The 25933-nt window shown below is 45.7% G+C and overlaps 1 protein-coding gene across 3 annotated transcripts in view; it reads right to left on the bottom strand.

Annotated features, from left to right (window-relative positions):
* The window catches only part of LOC147322338 (uncharacterized), a 99688-nt gene extending 77823 nt beyond the window's left edge, over nucleotides 1–21865 (bottom strand). The window contains exons 1-4 of one of the 3 annotated variants that reach the window (XM_086306866.1): nucleotides 21753–21865; nucleotides 20867–20972; nucleotides 9774–10454; nucleotides 9262–9448 (exon numbers count right to left, since the gene is read on the bottom strand). In XM_086306866.1, the coding sequence (XP_086162992.1) occupies nucleotides 9262–9448; nucleotides 9774–10454; nucleotides 20867–20884 (886 nt within the window). In that variant the 5' untranslated portion in view covers nucleotides 20885–20972; nucleotides 21753–21865. Of the gene's footprint in view, nucleotides 1–8506; nucleotides 9449–9773; nucleotides 10455–20866; nucleotides 20973–21752 lie in introns of those variants that run through there. The other 2 variants (XM_086306864.1, XM_086306865.1) reach the window with 2 other exon arrangements.
* Between the last annotated feature and the right edge of the window lie 4068 nt (nucleotides 21866–25933).

The raw sequence follows: 25933 nt of genomic DNA, 5'->3' as shown, positions 1-25933 counted from the left end.
ATTAATCATTATTAATAATGTTGTTACTCATAACTTTTATTAGTATACATGAATTTTATCAATAGTAAAAAAATAATGAATAATTCATGTCTAACTTTCATTGTGTTTTGTATATTAATTATATTTAAATAGAGATGTTGACCATAACTGTACAGTAGCATACTAAAACAAGCATCAATGTAACATACATTAATGGTCCAAGCTGTCATAAATGGGGAGCCTGATCCTTTATTATGAAAATATGACGAGTATTTTTCTTGTCAGTTGGGAAGAAGTTGGTCTTCTTTTTTCCTTTTCTGTTATAATTGAAACTCTGATCAAACCTACTCATGTTTACAGCATGTAAAAGCAACTGACAGTCCATGGCATTGTTGTTTGTAGATGTGCAGTGTAGTGGGAGCATAAATCAAAATGAAATAAAACAGTAACATTTATGTAATAAAACATTTTAATGAAAATGATTAGACCCTTTATAAACTTTAAAGGGATCTGAAAACAAGGCTAGCAAGGTTCTCCAAGAGTTTCTCCATGGGTAGAGCTTCTAGCTCTTCCAGCACATCGGTGGCCGTGCAGGCTGCCAGTTTCTTGGTTGCTCTTTTTACCCCACTGGTTGTGAGTGTCTAAATACCTCCACTAGCTCGCTTTGGCTGCAGTTAACTTGGGAGGAAGGGGTGGGTGTCCCATGGCTAGATGAAAAACAATTATCTGAGATACATAATATAATAACATGCATATATCTCTATCAATTAAATCTGGCATGAGGTCTGATATTTTTAATTCACTTATTTCTCTCATAAATATTGGATCTAAATTGCAAATGTGTTACAGTTATACTGTTACTGTGTGACAAAGTGGATGAGTTGCAATGGTCTCCATTTGTCCCATATGTGTTTACTTTTTTTTTCACATTATACTGTTTCTATTTATTTGCTATGATTTGCTATTTGTTAAGTAACATTTCTTCACACACTATCCCAGGTTTGTGTGTGTAAGCGTTCAGTTGCCGGTAGTGATGGCCTGCTTGAAGCTGACGCTCCGGTGCGTGTGTCACAAAAATCGACACACTGCTTCAGAAGCACTGTGTCGAAGCTAGATTCGTTTGGCCAGAGTCACGTGATCAGTGACGTCCGAAGCTTCATTTAGAACCTAACCGCTTTGGTGTCTGATTCCCTGGTTTATAAGAAAGTGAATCATTTGCGGGATTTGTGGAGTGTTTTGATGGTGACAGATAGCGAACCACTGATATTTCTACTGAGAGATTTGGAGCCAGTGAGGAATAGAGGAGGTTCTGTTGTGTGGGAGTATTTTGAGTTGATTTTGGTCGATCAGGTGGGTTTTCCAGCTTTGTGTTCTGGCTGTTTGCTTTTGTTTTGTGCGTGTTTATTTTATCTGAAAACGGGAAAAACTTAAAATGTCAAAAATCTGATTTTCATAATATAAATATCATTAAATAACTTTAGAGACTGTTTCCTCGTGGCTGCGTGCAGCGGGGCTAGGGGAGGGTCTGTGCTGACGGACGTGGGTTACTGACCTGGTAGCCTGTCTGCCCCTGGGTGGGTCCGGGATGGGCGTGAGGTTCTGGGGGCGCTCCGTCTCTGGGCTGGGGCCCTGGCCGGGCCTCGGGGCCTTGGGTCCTGGTTTGTGTGTTGCCGGGGTTGTGGGCGGGTGGGTGCATGGGGGCCCATCCCTGGCGCAGGGTGCCGCCGGTGCGTCGAGCCACCTGGGGGGCTCTTCAACTGGTGGGGGAGATTGTCACACCTTGCAGGAGCTTTCCTCTCTTCAGGAACTCTCTGCAGGAGGGGGAGATACAGGAGAGGTGGAGGAAGATCTCAGCCTGGGTGTCTATTGTCTCATGTAGTCTGGAAGATGAGTGGATGGTGGGGTGGGTGCAGTTTTCTCTGTGGTGGGGTTGGGTGGACTGTCCCGAGCTCTGTGGGGCCGGGGGGCGCTGCTGCGCTGGGCCCCGGTCTGGATGGGCCTGGGCCCCCTTTCCCTGGCGGGTCGCGGAGTATGGGGGTGCCTACTGGAGTCAGCGGGGGAGCTGGCCCCAGGGAGGGGTCACTTGCCCCTCCCTTCCTTCCCTCCCCATCTCCAGCTGCCTCCCCCTTCCCGCTCCACCACAACCACCCACACATGCAGGGCCTTGGAGTAGGGGTGTGTCACCAGGGTGCAGAGGAGGCTACCCCCCCCTCTGTCCCCTTCTTGCTGCCTCTGCCTCAATTTTATCCCACAACTTAGACATTCACATTACTCACACTCTCATTACACATACATATAGGATCTTGGGGGTGGGCACGATACACGGAATCCAAAGTAACATCAGGGTGTACACCCCACCCCTGGCGTCGTTGCCCACCTCTCAATGTTAAATACACGTAGACATTGAGGGCCAGCAGGAGGGACCATGCGCTTACCTGCTGCTCTCTGGCAGGTAGCTCCATGCCCTCCTGGGTTTTAATTGCACCTTAGAACACACATGCATCAACACTACAATGAGCGGGTGGAGGGAGGTTTGGAGTCTTCTCTCACCCCCGTTCTCTGTGGCCTGCTGGAGCGGGGGGGCTAGGAGGAGGAGTTGGCCGTCCGACTGCGGTCTGGAGTGTGGGGCCTCCCTGCTGCTGCGGAGTCGGGGCGGTCTGCCTCTCCCCACCGCAGGGGAAAAAGGGTAACACCACCTGGGTCTGGGTGCAGTTCCCCCCTCCAGGGGCAAGGGTACCTAGACCCGGTTCGTAGAGTACGCTTGGGGAGTGTGATTGTGTGTACAGCATCTCTTTATGTCTGTCTCCACGTTGGTTGAGTGTTGAGTAAGTGTATATGAGAGCATGAGGGTGGGAATGGATGTTTGTGTCTGTGTGTGCCTGTATGTCTGTGTCTATATGTCAGGTTGGGTATCAGACGCCACCTCTCTGGGGACATCTCAGGCCCTCCAAGGTTTGGAGGCCTATCTCCCCCCACCACCACTTCCCCTGCCAGTGGCAGACTCCCTCAGGTGTCGGTGCGTTGGTGGTTCTTTGTGTCCGGGGATGGGCGTCCAGGTACACACCGGCTCACTCCTTGGCGGCCGCTTATCGGGGCCTGGAGCCTGGGGCTCGCTTGGGCCCCTTCGGAGGCGGGGTGCCCCCGGCCTCCCGGCCTGGGGCTCGGTCACTCAGGCACGGCTGGCTGCCGGCGGAGCTCACGGGCGCGTCACTGCAACTCCCCCTGGCTTCTGCTCCGCGGCTGCTGAGTGAGCCCTCATCTGGGACTCTCCTCAGCTCTTTCTGGGACAGTGGCGCGGCTGCCCCTCTGTTGGTCTTCCTTGGTCTCTTGTGTTCTGGGGGCCTCTGGATGTCTGGAGTTTTGATCTCCTCCATACCTGCTTCATACCCTGGAGGACGGGGCTGTGGCCCCCCCACACTCCCTAGCAGATCGTTACATGGAGAAACCTTTGGAATGCAAGCATGCTGATCCACACAGGTATGCACACAGGTGTACACACGGGTATTCACAGACGTGGACTACAGCTTTCTTGGCTGCTGCCTCAAAGCACATTGTGCGCTGTCTATCTTGCATGCTGCACAATATCGTTTATTATTTAGTATCTACTGATATCTACTGCTAGCTAGTTTATTGTGATGGTGCCGTTTTTGTTTTTTTTTTACTATGTTGCTCTTTGTTGTTTGCTTTCTCTTGTTTTTTTTCTCCATACAGGTGACCCAGGTGTTTTGTTTTTTTTTGTTTGTTTTCTTTTTCTTTCTTCCCCCCCTTCTCACCGTCTCTTCTCCCCTTTGGTTTTCTTTCTCTCCCTCTCTTTCTTTCATTCTTTCTCCCTGTCCTATCCCCCAGTCATGTCTGTCCCGTTTGTAGCAACTGAAAATAAAATAAATTCATAATTATAATAAAGGTCAATCAAATGGACCAATATGGCAAGGCCATGATGATCCACTTGGTAAAATAAATCCGCTTGGCATCTTTCTTGGCCTTAAGACAACAATTCTGATGGCTAAAGATCCAAACGGGACACACAAAAAATAAAAAATAAAATAACTTTAGAAAAACTTCCATTTGACTCTTTACATTTAATGTTATAAAAATATATATCTTTTTTTTTTTAATTAATCTTAAAATGTTAGTCTGCAAAATGTGCAGCAATATAATTAATTTATTCTCTTTAGCTGATAGTTGGTGGGGCCCAGGTAGACTGTAAAACTGCATCTCTACCAGTTTCTCTGCACTCCAGCCTCCTCTGTTCCATGTGAAGGGATTTTCCTTAATGCAGGAGAAATTATCTCCACAAAAAGGAACAGGTTTGGCCATCGCACACTAGAACAAATTCTCTTCTTAAATAAAAATGAAAAAGGGCTACTTTAAATGAATCATGTTTTTAATTTGCAAGTTCATAAGCATTTTCCTTTTCCAGTTCACAATCAATTCTACCCCCAGGTCAAAAATATGTATAGGAAAATGTCCCTAATATAATATTATTTATAAATATGCCTGTCCGGCGATTAATTGCATAAGTACAAGGAGGCTGGACCTCACAGCAGAAGCATACTCCATAATGTGTTGTACATTATTATATGTACATTATATGTAGCGTGGTACTTTTCAATTATTGTATTTACCAACATCAAGAAGTCACAAGCAAAGAAAGACCAAACCACGGTGCATACTTAAACAAGGAAAGTTTACTGGTCAAAATTATGTATTAAAGAAATAAACAACATTTTTTTCACCCTCAAAAATACATGTTTAAAGCAACACAGTGGTGGTCCAATATCAGACAAAATTCCACTCTGTAGAGTGAGTGGGCAGTCATAATGAAGCAGTTGGTTTTATTTTGTGGATTCAAGCTGCTCTTCATATTTTTGGCCACCAAATGTCACCAGAGAGGACTGTGTTGAAAAGCTTCGAGTAATGAACCGTTTTTCAATACAAGCTTCAATGCTTCAGAAAGCTTCATTTGGCCATCACTAGTTGCCGGCAAATCAAACATTCTGCAAATTAAGCTAAATACTCAGTTACATGTTTCTTTACATTTTATTATGTTACAGATTAAGTCATTTGTTCGTACTTACTTTGTTTGTCTTTTCAGTCTTCATAAGGGTCAGGGGTCCGTTCTTCGTACCTCGCTAAGTAAGTTAGCTGGATTTGATTGTTGACGATTTCGCGTGATCTTGGATCGTTCGGTTCTCCGAAGCTCATCCGGGACTTGCTGTCATAGCAACAGATCCGTAAGCGTAAACCTGCTCGGGAGCAGGCTTACTTTATGTAAACAGGATTAGATCGCGGCCACTCAGGTATGTCCGCTTCATTTATACGAAAGCAACAGCGATATTTTACCACTGTTTTTCCATAAATAAATGTTATCAATGTAACTAAAGATAATGCAGTACTTGATTCTTTTATTGATTTCATACAGATACATACAGGTCATTTCCTAAAAAAAGGGAAATGTACCATTAATCATTCTATTTCATGTATTGGATTATTCCAGATGTAATTCATATTTTAGAGTAGTAATAGTAAATTACTTCATGTAAGCAAGATGAGAGACCACGGCTATAAAAGCGAAGGTGGATTTGGGAAGTCTGTCGCAGCCATGTCCTGTCCGTTTGTACGCGAGCCACCCATTGCGGAAGGTGCAAGATTGATAAGGAGAGTTTTCAGAATTCAGCGTATATTGCGGGACAGACAGGATCCTTTAGCTACAGTGGGGCAAAAAAGTATTTAGTCAGCCACCGATTGTGCAAGTTCCCCCACCTAAAATGATGACAGAGGTCAGTAATTTGCACCAGAGGTACACTTCAACTGTGAGAGACAGAATGTGAAAAAAAAATCCATGAATCCACATGGTAGGATTTGTAAAGAATTTATTCGTAAATCAGGGTGGAAAATAAGTATTTGATCTCCTCCATAGATGTACACTCTAAAGTAGATAGTAGTAAACTCCTCCGATTTTTTGTTGACAAGATTAAAGAAATCAATGCTGAAATCTCCCCAAAGCTTTCTTGTTCTCCGAGTCAGGCACTCCCTTTGTACTCCTGGTCAACTTTTACAACTGCAAAATATATATTGAGATAGCAGCCCTGGTGGACAAAATGAAGCCACCTACAAGCCCCTAAGACATTGTCCCCACTAAGCTCTTCATCAATGCTTTTGACACCATTGATCCTTGGGTTGGGAACCTTTTTACTGTTTCTCTTCAGACTGGGGTGTTCCCCAGCTTTTTTTAAACATGCCATTGTGGAACCAAGGCTCAAAAAACCCAACCTGGATCCAACACTACTTTAAAATTCAATCTCCAAACTCCCATTCATGTCAAAACTCCTTGAGTAGCTGTCCACCTCACAGCATACTTGGAGAAATATAACTTCAATGACCGTTTTCAATGTGGGTGCCATAAATTGCATTCCACTGAGACAGCACTACTGAAAGTTACTAATGATATTATGATGTCAGCAAACTCCGGAGAATACACAGTCCTAGTCTTGCTAGACCTTACCTCAGCCTTTGATACAGTCAACCATACCATCCTGATAAACAGACAGAGACCTGGTTGGGATGTCTGCTCTGTTCTACACTGGTTTTCTTTTGATATATCTGAAAGGAGTTTTAGTGTGTCTGCAAACCAGATCACGTCGGAATCTATAGAGTTGTTGTGTGGAGTTTCTCAGGGCTCTGTACTGGGACCTATTCTGTTTTTAATATACAATTTTCCTTTAAGCCAGATAATACAGCAGTTTCCTGAAGTATCTTATCATCTTTTTGCTGACAATATTCAGCTATATTATTCTTTTAAGCCTGCTGAAGCTCATAAGCTCTCCAATCTGATTGACTGTTTAACCAACATTAAACAATGGTTGAACAATAATTGCTTACAAATAAACCCGGCAGAAACTTTGATTATTGCACCAGACAGTGCCTGATATTAAACGGCGACTGGGTGAATTAGGTTCCTCACAGAAACATAACCTTAGAAACCTGGGTGTTATTTTCGATGAAGCTTTTTCTTTGGAGGGACATTTAAATCAGATAGTAAGAACCTGCTTTTTTCACTTGAGGAACATTTCTAAACTTAGATCCATCGTGTCAACAAGTGAACTCGAGATGATAATACATGCTTTTGTCTCTACAAGACTTGACTACTGTAACAGCCTGTTTACTTGTCTAAACAAGAAAGGGCTAGCTCGTCTACAGGTTGTTCAAAACTAACAGCGAGGCTACTGACCCACTCGAACAAGGGAGCTCATATGACCCGTTTTAAAGTCGGTGCACTGGCTACTAATCAGATTTAGGTTCCATTTTAAAATTCTACTTTTAACTTTTACATTACAGGAACTTTTCTCTTTGTGTCCAATATCAACACTGTGACTCCTCAGAGTGTAAACTTTACTTCAGCAAAACCAAAAACTGAGTTGTAGAAGTCGTCACACCAAATGTCTTAAGATAACAAGAAAAAATACATTTTCAGTACACGGCCTGAATTTCTTCCTCAATTTCTTCTTCTTCCGTCAGCTTATGTTGAGATTATTTCAGTTTGTAAATGATCAGATTACATAATTGTAATTTACATAATTAAACTAAAGGGTAAAATGGCTCCAGTGTGTGTGCTTGCTGTTTACCTCTGTCAATTTTCTTACTGCTTGTTCTGTTTCTGATGTTTCTTGTCACTGAAATCAACTCAAAACTGGGGAACACCAAAAACCTTTAGATCTTCAGTTTTTTGCCATCAGCTTTCAGAGCTCTAATCAGAAGAAACAAACAGGGTATCCTCTGCTCCTGGCTGGTGTTCCTGATTACTTGCTACATAAAGTGCCACCACCTGCTCCGACACACCGCCACAGACACCGGGGTAAACGTGCCGGTCGGCTGGTGAAGTTTAAAGCTTGACTTCTCTTTTCTTCAGCGGCCGCTCCAGCTGGTTATGGTCCTTTCCGCCACATCCCAAGACGTCTCCTGGATCCTGTTATCTCCTGTCTGGTTACTGTTGTAGGCTTAGGTGTCCATAACCCTGCTCACCACTGTTTTTTGCATTGTGGGAGTCATGGAATAAACTTTTTGAATTTGCTCCCATTAACTTGGGCTTCACCGACAACTTCTACCCAGGCTCCAGCTCCAATGAAGATGGCTCTAACAAATGCGTGGTCCTTAGCAAATAAAGCTTCATTATAAATTATTTTTCCTCCAATGGATTGGATCTCCTTTTTGTGACTGAGACACAGATGAGAGTTGGTGAGTCTAGCATTATTTCTGGACTGTTACCCTCTGACGGCTCATTTCGTAATGCTCCAAGGATATCAGGTAGAGGAGAAGGAATATTGACTGTGTTTAAAAATAACTTTCACTGCAAACAACTCCATGTACCTGTTTAAACAAGTAACAATATTCACTAAATAAGCACTAATAATATATTAATTTTGTAACACACTGAAAACAGTTCATCTAACTGTGACTGTAAACATGTTTCCATTTGTCACTTCAGTTTTTACTCTGAAATACAGGAAATGACATCATGGCTCAAGTCTTTATCATTAAAATCTTTCTTTATTTAACATTTGAATTTTTTATTTAACATTTCCAAGATTCAATAACATAAAGAACCCGAACAAGAAGACATTTGTGTATCAAAATACATTAAAACAAATACTTTATAATAGGAAACAGAGTTTTCAACGAACTGATGAAAAGAAAGCTAACCACTCGACATGAACACTACAGTAGGACAGTTTTGAAAGCTTAAAATGGAACTAGGGGAAGAGTTTGATTCACAGCTGCCTCATCAGATTTTTACAGGAGATTCTATGTGAACTCTGTGGAGCCTGATCTCAAGCTTTTTGAGTCTGACACTGAAACCAGAGGATCTTTCTGTCTCTTCAGATTCACTGTGATCCAGTGATGGGAGTGATTTCAGCCCTGAGTGATCACGCTGATGTTTGCACAGAGCAGACAATGAGGTGAATGTTTGGGCACATTGGTAACAGTGAAACAGTTTATTAGTAACGTGGGATCGTTTGTGTTTGGAGTATGAACTGAGATTCCTGAAGCTCTTGTCACACTGGTCACAGCTGTAGTTTCCTTCCACGTGTGTACGTTCATGATTGTTACAATGACCTGATTGTAAGAAGCTTTTGTCACAGTGTCTGCACTTGTATAGTTTCTCTCCTGTGTGGACTCGTTTGTGTGTTTTAAGCTCCCATGCAGTGGTGAAGGATGACCCACACTGATCACAGAGGTGCTTTTTAACCCCACTGTGAATCAGTTCATGTCGTTTTAAGTCACCTGATGTGGTGAAGCTTCTCCCACATTCTTTGCAGTATTTCAGTTTGTCTCCAGTGTGTCTACGTTGATGTCTTTTTAGGGCAACTTGCCAACTGAATGTTTTTCCGCAGAGGTCACAACGAAAGTCTTTCCCACCACCACAGTGATGACAGGGTTGAGAACTGGATCCATCTGTGTCGCTCTGCTTCTAAACAAAGACACAAAGACAGTGTAAGTCAGTCCTTCAACATTTTTATCCTGAACGTCGCCTGAAATAAAGAGCATCTCTGCAGACGTCCAATTACATTTGACTGTTTCAGTTAACACACTCAGTTTACTGGGCTGCAATAACTACAATACTACCACCATAATACTACAGTAATACTAAAATCATAACTGACATGAAAATCTGAATAATCACTCAGAGCTGCTTTTCCATGCAGTAGAATTGCTAACATGCTAACACAGTTTAATGAGCAGAGTTGTTCCAAACAGTCAGGCTAAAATGACAAGATAACAATATAAATACATACCTCACAGTAACTGCACTTGTAGAGTCTCTTTCTGGTGTGGATCTGTTGGTGTTCTCTCAGGTTACGTGGAGCTTTAAAAGTCTTCTCACACAGGTCACATTTATAAGGTCGTCCCTCAGTGTGGGTAAACATGTGTTGTTTTAACTGTGTGTCTGTAGCAAACTCTTTGCCACACTGTTCACAGCAGTACACATCATGTCTGGTGTGAATGCGTAGATGTATATTTCGGCTATCTATCCGGCTGAAAGTTTGGCCACAGATGTCACAGCTGTATGCCTTAATTCCAGAGTGGGTAACTAGATGCCTCTGTAAGCTGCTACTGTGAGTAAAAGCTCTGCCACACTGATCACAGCTGTACGCCTTAATTCCAGAGTGGATAACTAGATGACTCTGTAAGTGGCTACTGCGAGTAAAATCTCTGCCACACTGATCACAGCTGTACGCTTTAACTCCACTGTGGATGAGTTGGTGTTGTTTTAGGTGACCCTTCGTGGAAAAAGACTTTCCACACAAGTCACAGCTGAACGGTCTCTCTCCAGTGTGGATGACCTGATGACGTTTTAGTTCATTCTTCCTAGCAAAATCCTTCCCACACTCGTCACAGGTGTGTGTTTTCTCTCTCTTTCTTCTGTGAGGTTTGTCGGCCTCCTGAGAGCGCTGACTTCTCGCTCCATGTTGGTCCTGCAGTGACAGAGATACAAACAGAGGCAGTGAGTGAAATGCAGTCGTGGAACAAACTCAACCTTCAAACTCCCTCCATTAACACTAGTTTTAGACCTGAAGGTGGAGTGTGGCACCAAACACCTTAAAGGTCTCTTATCCCCACCTGCTGGTAGTTCTAACACATTACATCCAACCTGCTGTTAAAAATAATTCATGACTTTTTAAAAACACTAAAATCATGCCCATCCCTCCTGATTGTACACAGATATATAAAAATGTATACATATATAAATATTTACCAGGTCTATACTTTTTTATATTTCCTATTGTTGTTCCCTGATTTTTACATATACACATATATATACACACATACATTTAAAAAAAAAAAAGAAAGAAATGAAAACACCCAGCACGCCCCTGCGGGCGGTTTATCCTTCAAGCTCGGGTCCTCTACCAGAGGCCTGGGAGCTTGAGGGTCCTGCGCAGTATCTTAGCTGTTCCCAGGACTGCGCTCTTCTGGACAGAGATTTCCGATGTTGTTCCCGGGATCTGCTGGAGCCACTCGCCTAGCTTGGGAGTCACCGCACCTAGTGCTCCGATTACCACGGGGACCACCGTTACCTTCACCCTCCACATCCTCTCGAGCTCTTCTCTGAGCCCTTGGTATTTCTCCAGCTTCTCGTGTTCCTTCTTCCTGATATTGCTGTCATTCGGAACCGCTACATCGATCACTACGGCCGCCTTCTTCTGTTTGTCTACCACCACTATGTCCGGTTGGTTAGCCACCACCATTTTGTCCGTCTGTATCTGGAAGTCCCACAGGATCTTAGCTCGGTCATTCTCCACCACCCTTGGGGGCATCTCCCATTTTGACCTCGGGACTTCCAGGTTATACTCCGCACAGATGTTCCTGTACACTATGCCGGTCACTTGGTTATGGCGTTCCATGTATGCCTTGCCTGCTAGCATCTTGCACCCTGCTGTTATGTGCTGGATTGTCTCTGGGGCATCTTTACACAGCCCGCACCTGGGGTCTTGCCTGGTGTGATAGACCCCAGCCTCTATGGATCTTGTGCTCAGAGCTTGTTCTTGTGCTGCCATGATTAGTGCCTCTGTGCTGTCTTTCAGTCCAGCTTTGTCCAGCCACTGGTAGGATTTCTGGATATCAGCCACCTCCTCTATCTGCCGGTGGTACATACCGTGCAGGGGCCTGTCCTTCCATGATGGTTCCTCGTCTCCCTCCTCTTTCTTGGGTTTCTGCTGCCTGAGGTATTCACTGAGCACTCGGTCAGTTGGGGCCATCTTCCCAATGTATTCTTGGATGTTCCTTGTCTCATCCTGGACTGTGGTGCTGACACTCACCAGTCCCCGGCCCCCTTCCTTCCGCTTAGCGTACAGCCTCAGGGTGCTGGACTTGGGGTGAAACCCTCCATGCATGGTAAGGAGCTTTCTTGTCTTGATGTCAGTGGCTTCTATCTCCTCCTTTGGCCAGCCTATTACCCCAGCAGGGTACCTGATCACGGGCAGGGCGTACGTGTTGATGGCCCAGATCTTGTTCTTACCATTCAGCTGACTCCTCAGGACTTGCCTGACCCTCTGCAGGTACTTGGTGGTTGCAGCTTTTCTAGCGGCCTCTTCATGGTTCCCATTCGCCTGTGGGATCCCCAGGTACTTGTAACTGTCCTCTATGTCTGCAATGTTGCCTTCTGGTAGTTCAATCCCCTCAGTTCTGACTACCTTCCCTCTCTTTGTTACCACCCGACTACACTTCTCCAGTCCGAACGACATTCCAATGTAATTGCTGTATAGCCTGGTAGTGTGGATCAGTGAATCGATGTCTCGTTCACTCTTGGCATACAGCTTGATGTCATCCATGTACAGGAGGCGGCTGACAACTGCTCCGTTCCGTAGTCGGTATCCGTAGCCAGTCTTGTTAATGATCTCACTGAGGGGGTTCAGGCCTATGCAGAACAGCAGTGGGGACAGAGCATCTCCTTGGTAGATCCCGCACTTGATGGTGACTTGTGCTATGGGCTTGGAGTTGGCCTCTAGTGTTGTACGCCACATCCCCATTGAGTTCCTGATGAAGGCTCTTAGGGTCCCATTGATCTTGTACAATTCTAGGCATTCCAGTATACAGCTGTGGGGCATTGAGTCATAGGCCTTCTTGTAATCAATCCAGGCAGTGCACAGGTTGGTCAGTATATATAAGGGGTGCAACGATACACAAAATTCACGGTTCGGTTCGATACTTTGGTGTCACGGTTCGATATTTTTTCGATACAAAAAAAATGTTCATGCCTTTTTAATTTGTCATTTATTAAAATTATAAATATATATTTTAACTCAAAAGTACAGTTTTAAAATTTAACCCTAACCCTTGTGCGTGTTTTTTATTTTGACAGCGAATGCGCACCTGCGGACCACTTATGTGCAGCCCTGGTTATTTAGCTCGTCATATTGCAGCCACAGAAATTCTTTTGTCCATGAAACCATAAAGCTGCACTTTCTTTTTGCCTTATAGTCTGATTTGTCATAACTTCTCCGTTTTGCGGTAAGCTTTTCTTTGGCTGTCACTTCTTCACCCTGACCTGTCTTATTTGGCTCAGCAGAACTAAAATATATATCCTGCTGCTTTTACACACGCACTCACATAAGCTCAGCGATTCTCTGCGCGATCAACCTCTCACATGTTTAAGCTTGCTGCGGGAGATTTCACTTGTCATGTTTGCGTAGTAAGCTAACGATTAATAAGACGATGTCAGAGGAATTGGTGCACAAATTATCATCACTCACAGATCAGTGCTGTCGCTCTCTATACACAGTTCGCGCGATTGCAAAGTGAAAGCAAAAAAACGAGCGCAAATTCAAACGCGATTTCAATATGTCACATATTGACAGTGGCTCACCGATGCCAATGACATAATTACCCAGCTACATTTCTGAAAGAATGCAAAAGCATTGACATATATTTTTCCTTCCTACAATAGCCCGACGGGCAGGGAAGAGATAGATTTTGGTAGCCCGACTGAAAAAAAATCGCTAGCCCCAGGACGTCGGGCTAGCGATATTGCGAGCCCTGTATCTGATTGAGGAATCACTCATCTTTGGAAAAGAGAGTTTATTACAGAGAAATGGCTCTTTCCAAAATAAAAGCTATACTAACCGCTTCTTCTGGGCTATATTCTCAGCAGCATAAGGAGAATCATGTGCTAACAGCTGTCTAAATGACTCGGCTAAAGTTAGTAGCATGCTTGTTGTTTTGGTCTTTGCACTAGGATGATGTCGGCGTAAATGTGCAGTCATATTCGTTGTGTTCCCACTAGTGCTTTCAGGTTAATCTCGTTGAAATGACCTTAACGCCACAACACGGCAAATCTCCGTTAACGAGCTACCGCCGATCGCCCCGTGCATGGGGCTAGACGGCCAACACGTTAACGAGCTAACTGCGCTAACACACTAGTTCCCACCCATGTAATTGAGCATTGCATGGCACATCCAACATACTGTTTTACTTTAGTCCATGACTCGCTTACCTTCAGGGTCATACGTCACATGAAAACCAAAATAATTCCAAACGCCAGATCTGAATGAGAGTGGGGGAGGTCCATGTTGCAAGGAGAGCTTAACTTCTGTCTCGCTAGCTTGCCCTGCGCTCTTCCTTCTGACATGCTGTCTGTGTTGAGCGCTCAGTGGATCTGCGCTCGACAGTGCAGCCTAGGCGGAGTAGTCGAACGCAGATTCACTGAGCGCTCAACACAGACAGCATCGTCAGAAGGAAAGTTGATAAAATAAATTACAAATTTTGTATTGTTCGATACATATGTGTACCGAACCGAAAGCACTGTATCGAACGGTTCAATATCGATACGAATATCGTTGCACCCCTAATATATATATATATATATTTTTAATTATTTTTAGATGTTTACAAGTATTTACGGCTCCCAGTGTTTCCTTTTCCTTAGAAACTGGGTCCAAATGGCTCTTTGGGTTTTAAAGGTTGTTGATGCTTGTGCTAGATGACAAATCTTCAGTATGTTACGCTTTCCGCCACCCAACACATCCCTATACCGTTTGGAATGAATCTACACATGTACGTTTACTGTAATCGTTTTGGAAAACACTATCTAACATGATTAAGGTGGTGCTTGTGTTAGGGATCAGGTTATGGTCATAGCTGGAATACACAGCTGGAACGTGTATTACTGCCGGCAGCGCCAATCTATTGCTTTCCATCCACAACCCGGTGCATATCATAGGAATACAGAAGGTTAACTTTTGCGTGCCTGAGGAACGCCTCGGGATGTGACAAATCGTCGGTATGTTACTGTCATGAATCGCCGTGCGGCAGGCAGGAGTAGGACCCAAAATGCAGGACTCACAGGCACGAGGAAATGAACTCAAAACTCAGCTTTATTCGCTGGCAGAACAAATATACAAACTAAACTAAACTTGGAAACTAAGAACTCACAGAGAGACACAGGGAGATCCACACACGGCATGAGGGACGACGTCACACCGAACAGAGGGAGACGCAGACAGAAATACACAGAGGGTTAACGAGGGGAGTGGGAGCTTGAGGCCGGGCGGCTAACTGAGCTTGAGGCGAAAATGGTGGTGGAGTTGGTGTCTGGGCTACAGGCGGCTTCTGAGCAGGAAACACAGGACACTGAGCTACAGACGGCTGCTGAGCAGGGGACTGAGCTGAAAGCGGACGGGCAGCTGACTGAATAAACATAGCTCCAGAATAAACAGATCCAGACGGAACAGTCTTAACTCCTGGATCTGAAAAAACATCAGGCGCACAGTCTTCTGAACCAATGGGAAAATAGTCATTCTCAAAACGAAAACTCTTATTTTCCCGAACCGGAGAAACACGAGCTGTAGTGTTCATGTAGCTGGCGTTCGCAGCTTTGGGGGAAACAGTCTGTCTATCCCTTGACAAAAAAGGCGAATGAAGGGAGACTCTGTCACTCACCCTAGGCGGTTGTTTGAGCTGAATCCCAGGCTCCTGCTGGAGCTGTGAGTGCCGGCTGCGTGTTCGCTGCCTCCCTGTTGAAGAGGGAGCGGCGCTGGCGGAATGTGACGAGGGAGGACTCTGCTGTGGCTGCTCCTGCTGTGATGTGGAAATGCTGGGTGAGTCAGGCGGCACGATAATAATCCCTAACATCTTGTAAAAGGCTTGTGCAGGCGTGAGCTGATTGCTTGCAGGCTCGTAGTAATCCTCCCGGGACCGGCTGGAGCGTTTTCTGCGAGACCTGGGCGTCCGCGGAGAGGAAGCAGGTGAGTGGACCGAAGGGTAAGCAGCTAGTGAGGAGCGGCAGCACGGAGGCCCTCCAAGCACTAGCCGAGTCCCGTCAAAACGGGAGCTGCGCTTCCACGGTGAGTCCGCTGGATCCATTACTGGTGACGTCGTACTGTCATGAATCGCCGTGCGGCAGGCAGGAGTAGGACCCAAAATGCAGGACTCACAGGCACGAGGAAATGAACTCAAAACTCAGCTTTATTCGCTGGCAGAACAAATATACAAACTAAACTAAACTTGGAAACTAAGAACTCACAGAGAGACACAGGGAGATCCACACACGGCATGAGGGACGACGTCACACCGAACAGAGGGAGACGCAGACAGAAATACACAGAGGGTTAACGAGGGGAGTGGGAACACACGGGGAACACAGGTGACACTGATAATCATAACGAGACAGGGCGGGGTGAACTGAACACTGACGGGAGAGGTGAAACAGGAAGTACAGAGGAGAGAGAGCACGAGTAGAACACCAACGTAACGGGCAGGGGAGACACGGAATAAACACGAAAGGGGACGAGGGCTCATAAATACATAGAGGGCACACAGGGGGAAGAGAGAGCACGGGGAGAACTTAGACATAATGGGCAGGGGAAGCATGGAATAAAACATAAGGAGAGACGAGGGCTCACAGATACACAGAGGGGCACACAGGGAGACATGAAGGGCAAGGGATCAAAACTAGGAGCCATAGAATAAATCACACACAAGTACAATAATACGAAAATCACAAAGAACTAAAAACGCTGGGTCAGGAGACCCAGGACCGTGACAGTACCCCCCCCTCAAGGGCTGGCTCCAGACAGCCCAAACACAGAAAAACAAAACCAAACAGAAAACAACCCAGGGCGGGCGGCGGGGGCCCAGGACGGAGGGCTCGGAACAGAAAACAAAAGAAGAGCACAGCAAACACCGGAGCCCAAGAAAATAACTCAAACACAGAGCAGTTCAGGGGGCCGACCATGCGCAAGGCAACGGCGGAGACGTGGAAACAGTTCAGGAGGCCGGCCGTGCGCAAGGCAACGGCGGCGACGCGGAAACAGTTCAGGAGGCCGGCCGTGCGCAAGGCAACGGCGGCGACGTGGAAACAGTTCAGGAGGCCGGCCGTGCGCAAGGCAACGGCGGCGACGAAGGAGACGACGGAGCAGTTCAGGAGGCCGACCGCGCGGGAGGCGGCGGCGACGATGACAGCGCTGGTCCGGGGGCCGACCGTGCGGAAGGCGACGGCGGCCACTCAGGCGAAGGCGGTCCGGGGGCCGGCCGTGCGGAAGGCGACGGCGGCCACTCAGGCGATGACGGTGCAGTTCAGGGGGCCGGCCGCGCGGAAGGCAGCGGCGGCGGCTCTCCAGTGTCAGGCGTACTGGCCGAGGCCCGGTGGGCACAGGACCAGTCGGGACGGGACCAGTCAAGGCGGGACCAGGCGAAGCACAGGCTGAGGCCGCAGCAGACGGAGGCTCTGAGGAGGCTGCAGCAGACGGAGGCTCTGAGGAGGCTGCAGCAGACGGAGGCTCTGAGGAGGTTGCAGAGGCTGAGGCCGGGCCGGGCGAGGTTGCAGAGGCTGGCCCAGGCGTAGCAGAAGCACAGGCGGATGTAGCCGGGCCAGGCGATGACGAGGCGGCCGCAGATGGCGGCTGGAAAGGCTCCTCGGGCCCTCCAGCTGATGCGGCGTGAGGCTGAACGGGCCCCTCGGACCCTCCAGCGGAGACAGGAGGCTGAACGGGCCCCTCGGACCCTCCAGCGGAGACAGGAGGCTGAACGGGCCCCTCGGACCCTCCAGCGGAGACAGGAGGCTGAACGGGCCCCTCGGACCCTCCAGCGGAGACAGGAGGCTGAACGGGCCCCTCGGACCCTCCAGCGGAGACGAGGAGGTGCTGGCCGGGCTCACTGGAACCCCCAGCGGACGAGGTAGATGGCGGCGTGGGAGCCACGGAGTCCTGGATGAGCTCATCCGAGCTTCCAGCAGGAGCTGATGTAGAGCCAGAGAGGTTTGGGACCCCTGGCTGAATGTTAAGCCGAACAGAAGACCGTATTGCTATCGGGGACTGAGCTGCTGGACACACGGGGACCTGAGCTGCTGGACACACGGGGACCTGAGCTGCTGGACACACGGGGACCTGAGCTGCTAACGGTGGAGAAGTAAATGACTGCACAGGGGACTGAACTGATGTCTGTAGTAACGGTGGTGGTGAGAGTGGAGTAGGTGGTGGAGAAGTTAATGACTTCACAGGGGAATGAACTAGAGGTAGTGATGGTTGTGGTGCTGGTGGTTGAGTGGGGGACTGCACTGGGGACTGCACTGGAGACTGCACTGGGGACTGCACTGGGGACTGCACTGGGGACTGCACTGGGGACTGCACTGGGGACACTGGAGACTGCACTGGGGACACTGGAGACTGCACTGGGGACACTGGAGACTGCACTGGGGACACTGGAGACTGCACTGAGGGTGGCTGCGAGGGAGCTGACTGCACTGAGGGTGGCTGCGAGGGAGCTAACTGAGCTGTGAAGGGCTGCGAGGGAGCTAACTGAGCTGTCGATAAGGCTGATGATTCCTCTACCAACTGAGCTATTGACTGGGCTAAGGATTGAAATAAGGTTTGTAGTAAGTCAGGCTGTGGATGTGACTGTGCTATGGGAAGCGAGGCTGAATGTGGTGGAGGTGGCGACTGAGCTTCGGGCCGGGCGGCTAACAGAGCTTCGGGCCGGGCGGCTAACAGAGCTTCGGGCCGGGCGGCTAACAGAGCTTGAGGCCGGGCGGCTAACTGAGCTTGAGGCCGGGCGGCTAACTGAGCTTGAGGCGAAAATGGTGGTGGAGTTGGTGTCTGGGCTACAGGCGGCTTCTGAGCAGGAAACACAGGACACTGAGCTACAGACGGCTGCTGAGCAGGGGACTGAGCTGAAAGCGGACGGGCAGCTGACTGAATAAACATAGCTCCAGAATAAACAGATCCAGACGGAACAGTCTTAACTCCTGGATCTGAAAAAACATCAGGCGCACAGTCTTCTGAACCAATGGGAAAATAGTCATTCTCAAAACGAAAACTCTTATTTTCCCGAACCGGAGAAACACGAGCTGTAGTGTTCATGTAGCTGGCGTTCGCAGCTTTGGGGGAAACAGTCTGTCTATCCCTTGACAAAAAAGGCGAATGAAGGGAGACTCTGTCACTCACCCTAGGCGGTTGTTTGAGCTGAATCCCAGGCTCCTGCTGGAGCTGTGAGTGCCGGCTGCGTGTTCGCTGCCTCCCTGTTGAAGAGGGAGCGGCGCTGGCGGAATGTGACGAGGGAGGACTCTGCTGTGGCTGCTCCTGCTGTGATGTGGAAATGCTGGGTGAGTCAGGCGGCACGATAATAATCCCTAACATCTTGTAAAAGGCTTGTGCAGGCGTGAGCTGATTGCTTGCAGGCTCGTAGTAATCCTCCCGGGACCGGCTGGAGCGTTTTCTGCGAGACCTGGGCGTCCGCGGAGAGGAAGCAGGTGAGTGGACCGAAGGGTAAGCAGCTAGTGAGGAGCGGCAGCACGGAGGCCCTCCAAGCACTAGCCGAGTCCCGTCAAAACGGGAGCTGCGCTTCCACGGTGAGTCCGCTGGATCCATTACTGGTGACGTCGTACTGTCATGAATCGCCGTGCGGCAGGCAGGAGTAGGACCCAAAATGCAGGACTCACAGGCACGAGGAAATGAACTCAAAACTCAGCTTTATTCGCTGGCAGAACAAATATACAAACTAAACTAAACTTGGAAACTAAGAACTCACAGAGAGACACAGGGAGATCCACACACGGCATGAGGGACGACGTCACACCGAACAGAGGGAGACGCAGACAGAAATACACAGAGGGTTAACGAGGGGAGTGGGAACACACGGGGAACACAGGTGACACTGATAATCATAACGAGACAGGGCGGGGTGAACTGAACACTGACGGGAGAGGTGAAACAGGAAGTACAGAGGAGAGAGAGCACGAGTAGAACACCAACGTAACGGGCAGGGGAGACACGGAATAAACACGAAAGGGGACGAGGGCTCATAAATACATAGAGGGCACACAGGGGGAAGAGAGAGCACGGGGAGAACTTAGACATAATGGGCAGGGGAAGCATGGAATAAAACATAAGGAGAGACGAGGGCTCACAGATACACAGAGGGGCACACAGGGAGACATGAAGGGCAAGGGATCAAAACTAGGAGCCATAGAATAAATCACACACAAGTACAATAATACGAAAATCACAAAGAACTAAAAACGCTGGGTCAGGAGACCCAGGACCGTGACAGTTACGCTGTCGAATGAGAACAAGGTCGACACACAGGACAGGAGAGGAAGAGGGGGGTTAGGTTTAAAGGTAAGGACTGCTCAGTGGGATTTGATTAATATACATGTCTGTACATGTGACATTGTTTTTTCAGGTTGTAAAACTTGTTGCAAAACAATCTGAGGCAGACTAACTGTGTTATTTAAAGACTGCATGAAGATCCTCTGCAGGTTAGTGCAGGATAAACAGGTTCGTTTGCTGAACTGTGATGGATTTAAAGTAAAGAACAGTGTGTGACTGGTGCACAGTGACTGTGGTGCTCATGTCACAGTTAGATTACATCAAGTGTAGCAGAGATTCATTTAAACTGAAGCTCATGATGCTGACATTCATTCACTGAGTTCCACCTTCATACCAACAGTATAGTGTCTAATATAAAGACAGTGTACTGTCAGTGTAGAGGATGGAAACCAGCCAGGACAGCTCATGAAACATCTGCTGACATCTGGTTGAATTCAGTTGTGTACATCCACAGAGAGCAGCAGGTCAGCTGATCACAGCCTGTACTTTAAGAAAATCTACTGGAGCTCTCAACAGAAATTATTGTGAGCTGTGATTCTTTTCCCCACGCTGAGCCACTACAGCTGATTTTAGGGTTCCCACCTGCTCAATCCCACTTTAACCTCTTCCCTGCTCATGTTCCTGTTTAGAGGCAAAGTCACCCTCTACAGTGTAGGCATTGTATTATTACATTATTAAAACATTACATTACATTAATATAGCACAAGGATCAATAAGTTTTGCGTAAAATATATATCAGTACTTCAGCTTTTAATGGAGTATTAGTTATCACTAGTATCTGTCACCTTCTGTGTTGAGCTCATTGTTTCCTCTGTAGTGACTCAGCTGAGTCCAGATGGCTGAAAATGTTCCTCTGCTGCTCCGTCAGACTCTTCTCCTCCTGCTGATCAGCTGGGACACAAAACAGATCTTTGTTAGGCTCCACACTGCACTGAAGAGTCAAAGTGTCTCATATGGTCATCTGACAGCACAAAGAACAAACTTTAGCTTCCCCAAGAGGGCAACTTGTTTGAAACAAACACAAAAGGTTTAAGCACCAATACCAAATTTAGCAGTATGGCACAGCAGTACCAGGAGAGACTGAGGCCTGTTATTAGAATCAAATGCCCACAGGGTTCGTACGCCTTTTTCAGGGTCAAATTCAAGCACTTTCTAAGCACTTTCAAGGTCCCTTTTCAAGCTTTTCCAGCGAACCCTGTGCCCAGTGGGCAGACACAACTTTGCGCCAATAAGATTAAGGCAGCTGTGTTTTAATATAAATAAATGGATTTCATTATAGCACTTTTCCGCCAACATACGCTGTTTTCCTCTTTCTGGGGCAAAGTGGGCGATAAACAAAGAAATGCTCGGTATGTCCGATGGCCAGTCCAGCTGAATTGTACAATACTGATACTTGAGAGTGCGCGTGTGCGATGCAAGCACGTGTAGAGTGTGTGTTGAGCGCGTGATCAGTAGTGACAAAAACAATTCACAAAGCGTGACCATACTATACTCGTGGCTCACTTCTAATCTATTGTTTTGCACACTTATACACATACCCAGCTGTTTAGCTACACTCTAGAGCCTCGCCTTTAACGGTCTTCTCCCGCCCGCTCTCACAGAGAGGAGCAGAAAACTTCATTCAGAAAACTTCATAAAGCTCAAGACTGACTGAACTCAGATCAAACTTACCTTGGCACTTACTTTTAGATGGGAGAGGGAAAAACTGAGAAACAAACAGCAATGAAACGGGAACTCTGTGGCTTCTTCTTCGTCGTTGTCGTGTTCGTCGTCTTCTTCTTCTTTTTGGCGGTCAGCGCTTTAAGGTACATTATCACCACCTGCTGGACTGGATGGTCATCCATTGTCCACAGACCCTTGGAAGTTTCTGTTCAGATTAAAAATGGAATTCAAGGATCTCGTGACTTGGGTTTGTGGCTTTCACTGTTTACTCTTTAATTTTCTGCCACGTGTAGCAAACCCCACAGCTCAAATCAATGAAGAATTTAGTATTTTTAAGATGTTCTTCGCAGCATTGCTGCAAACAACATACATAGCTGCAACCAGCAGCTATGTAGGCCTAAAATGTGGTCCAAACATGTGAAACAGGTTTACCACCAGAAGAAACAGACTGTAAATAAAAGACTGCGAAAATGAAAAAAATCTTACTCTGACTTTGGATTGCAACCACATTCCCATTTGTCTCTTTAGTCTTTTATTTATGGCTCCAATTATTTGTAACAATGTAACATGTAACAGTCCTGAACTCTGTAATTAACAAATGTGGCATTTTATCTTGAACGACTGAAATGGCTCCTTCAACTTGTAGCTTGAGATTTTTCACAAGCCTCCTTCTGATCAGAAAGTTTGTGTGGTCAGTTGTTTTTGTGTGTTTATCATACTGTAGGCATCTGTCACTCTTTTGAGACAGTTTTCTCGCCACATAAGTTCCTTGAATGCCTCACACACAGCTGCAGGACATTTAGCTAGCATCGGCTTTCAAGATATTCTTTCATACATTCTTCTGTCGTGTTTCATGTATTTGCTCCAACATTCAACATTGCTAAAACTGCATTGTTTCTGTGGCTTGTTGGTCTGGGTAATGATTGGGTGTGCAAGCTCCCGGGTTCAGCTCCTGGACAAGCCCATGTGGTGTTATATGAACCCTATAAAGACATTTGGTAGAGATATAATAACAACTTTCCAAAAATCTCAGCCAATTAATTCTCTCTATGAATATAATTAACAAATAAATTCTGCTGATGTGTTAATCCACAGCAGCTGGATAATAAAGTTTACTGTGTGAGCCATCTCACTTCATCTTTATTCCACCTTACAGGAAGCGTCTGCGTCTCAGCTTGAAAGTTTTTTTTGTTTTGTTTTTTTAATGCACCTATTTATTTTATTTTACTATGGAAATTAAAACTCATCAGATTAAAAAACCTCAAGCAAAACAATCAATAAAGCTGCATAAACTGGTAACATATACACAAACAAACAAATACATACATTAAGTACATTAAATACAGGCCATAAAAATTAGAAACTAAAACAACCAAAACTTCAGAATCTATAAAGAAGGAAAACTTGAACATGATGAAAAGTGATGAAAAGTGTCTAATGACAGAAAAAAACATAATAATATTCAGGTCAAACATTTGCAGGCTGAAATAGCTGCATCCAAGTCATTCAAGTTGAAAATCTCCTTAAGTCTATTAAGTGAGATCAGCTCATTCAGTTTTTGTTGATTTCAGCTGATTTCAAGAGGAAGGAGCTGCAAATCTGAACACTCTTTTTTCCCAACATAACTCTTTTGACACTGAGTTGGTAGTGGGGTATGTTCCTACACCTTTCATGACAACTATCCTCAGCCACATATTCCTGGATATGTATAATGACACCATCAACTTCCCATTTCACCATCATTGGCTTCTTTGATGTGACTTAGTGTTGACTCTGTGTACCTGTGAAACTCCATGACATTGGGTAAGAGGGCTTTATCATGTTATATGTGAGAGAATTTAGAGTAACAGTACTCGAACATGCCAAATCACTCCACAGCTTACTGCCATTCCCCGGCTGTAACCTGCATATGCATCACATTAAACCTAAATCCTGTACCATAGCCACATGATGGGCATGAAGATGAGGTTCATGTTGCCAGATAGCTTCATCCCCACAAACATAAACATTCTTCAAAAAACAAAGGTTGTAAATATTTGCTGTATTTACAAGCATGTGCAAACAAACAAGACAATAATAAAAGAAAGAAATATCAACATTTTACAAATGATACACTGAATGTAAAAACCAAATATGAGCACAACTCCACATGTACAATTGTCACTGCATATAAACATGACAGATGACATATTAAAAGAAGTATAAACATATAATATACAATATGATCTGAAGCTGGTACTGGTGTATTTAAATTCCTTTTCTTTAGGCTCACATACACATTACTGCTTACCCTAATCATCTCATACAAGATGCTACTTACTTTTTGTGCAGTATTTACCTTAACATGCACTATGGTATAATAGCCCACTCACTTCTATAGTGCTGGTGATGTAGACAATAATGTCAGTTGATATGTAAAACTAGGAGAAGTAGACCACAAATGGGAGATATCGAGTGCTGGGAACACATTCTGTCTGATATTATTAATCTATCAGATTCTTGAATGTTTTATGTACTTAAGCCACAGTTAGAGAGTGAAACAGAGACTGACACTGGCTGAAATGTGTAGTAAATATTTTATTTTGAACTTTTATGAAGAAATACAAACTTTGAACTTTGAACTCTGGGCTGCTTTACTGTGTGTAATATTGCAAAGCACACTTTGCCTTTGTCAAGCAAACAACAACAATCACACACGCACACACAAACTCACAAACGTATAAAAACGGTCACACAAAGAGGGACACAGAGGATTGAGACACAAGAGGAACCTAATGGACAAGGACCCAGAAAGGGAAAATCTACCACCATTTGCAAACGTCGTGTCGATTATTATACAGCAATAAAAAAGTTAATCCAGATACACACTTCAAATGTGAATTTGCGTTTCATCTCATGTTTTCCATCGTTTGTTTTTTAAAAAAAAAAAAAACACTAGTGCTGTAATATCAATTCAAATTAGAATAAAAAAAATAAAGAGACGTACGAAACACTGTGGATGTGCTTTAATGTACTAGAAATACTACTCACCATCAGTTACAAATGAAAGAAATGAAGAAAGCTCGTTTTTGTCACGGGCCGGTATTTTGAGTTTTATGCCCGTTTGTATTATGTTCTGGTTTGTATAGTAGAGACTTAAACCTTCAGTTAGTTCTATGGTTGTGTTCTCTGTTTCCCTGTTTAGTTTTATCTATTTAGGTTACTCTCATGTCTGTGTCTCCCCACTATGTTTGTAGCATCGTGTCTTCAGTGTGTGTTTGTTGTGTCCTCTGGGTTTAAGTCTCCCTCACCTTTGTGTGTCCCTGTTATGTCTTTGTGTCTCGTCTGCCTGTTCCGTCCTTATGTTGTTGTTTTTTTGCCTGTCCCTTTTGGCTCTTTTGCCATCAGAATTATTGTCTAAAGGCAAAGAAAGATGCCCAACGGATTTACTTTACCAAATTGACCATCCCAGCCTTGCCATAGTGGTCCATTTGATTCACCTTTTATTGTTTATTTTATTTTCACTTGCTGAATATGGGACAGACTTGACTGGAGGAAAGAAGGGGAGAAAGAAAGAGGGAAAGAGAAACAGCTGAGAAGAGGGACGGGGGAGAAGGGCAAAAAACAAAAACCAACAGAATGGGCAGAAAAAGAAGAAAAAATGCATATATCAATCACCTGGATCACCTGTTGAGAAAGAAAAAAGAAAACAAGCAGAAGAGAACAAGAGTAATAGAATAAACAACATCACAATGATATATGGGAATATGACAGTAAATACTAAATATTAAACATTATTGTGCAGCACATAAGATCAACAGAACACAGTGTGCTTTGAGGTAGGAGCCAAAAAGGGTGTAGTTTGTGGGTGTGATCACCTGTGTGTACACCTGTGAGCATGGACGCGCTTGTTTTTTTAAAAGGTTCCTTCATGTAATGATCTGCTAGAGGGTGTTGGGGGGGGGGGCACAGCCCCGTCCTCCAGGGCATGAAGCAGGTATGGAGGAGATCAAAACTCCAGACATCCAGAGGCCCCCAGAACACAAGAGACCAAGGAAGACCAACAGAGGGGCAGCCGCGCCACTGTCCCAGAAAGAGCTGAGGAGAGTCCCAGATGAGGACTCACTCAGCAGCCGCGGAGCAGAAGCCAGGGGGGGTTGCAGTGACGCGCCCGTGAGCTCCGCCGGCAGCCAGCCGTGCCTGAGTGACCG

Source organism: Aulonocara sp. 'chitande type north' Nkhata Bay, linkage group LG9 (genome assembly GCF_057382095.1).
Source record: "Aulonocara sp. 'chitande type north' Nkhata Bay isolate Kocher_YH1m ecotype deep benthic linkage group LG9, A_spYH_male_GT1.1, whole genome shotgun sequence".
Classification (NCBI taxonomy): domain Eukaryota; kingdom Metazoa; phylum Chordata; class Actinopteri; order Cichliformes; family Cichlidae; genus Aulonocara; species Aulonocara sp. 'chitande type north' Nkhata Bay.
This window is presented reverse-complemented; position numbering and strand designations above follow the sequence as displayed.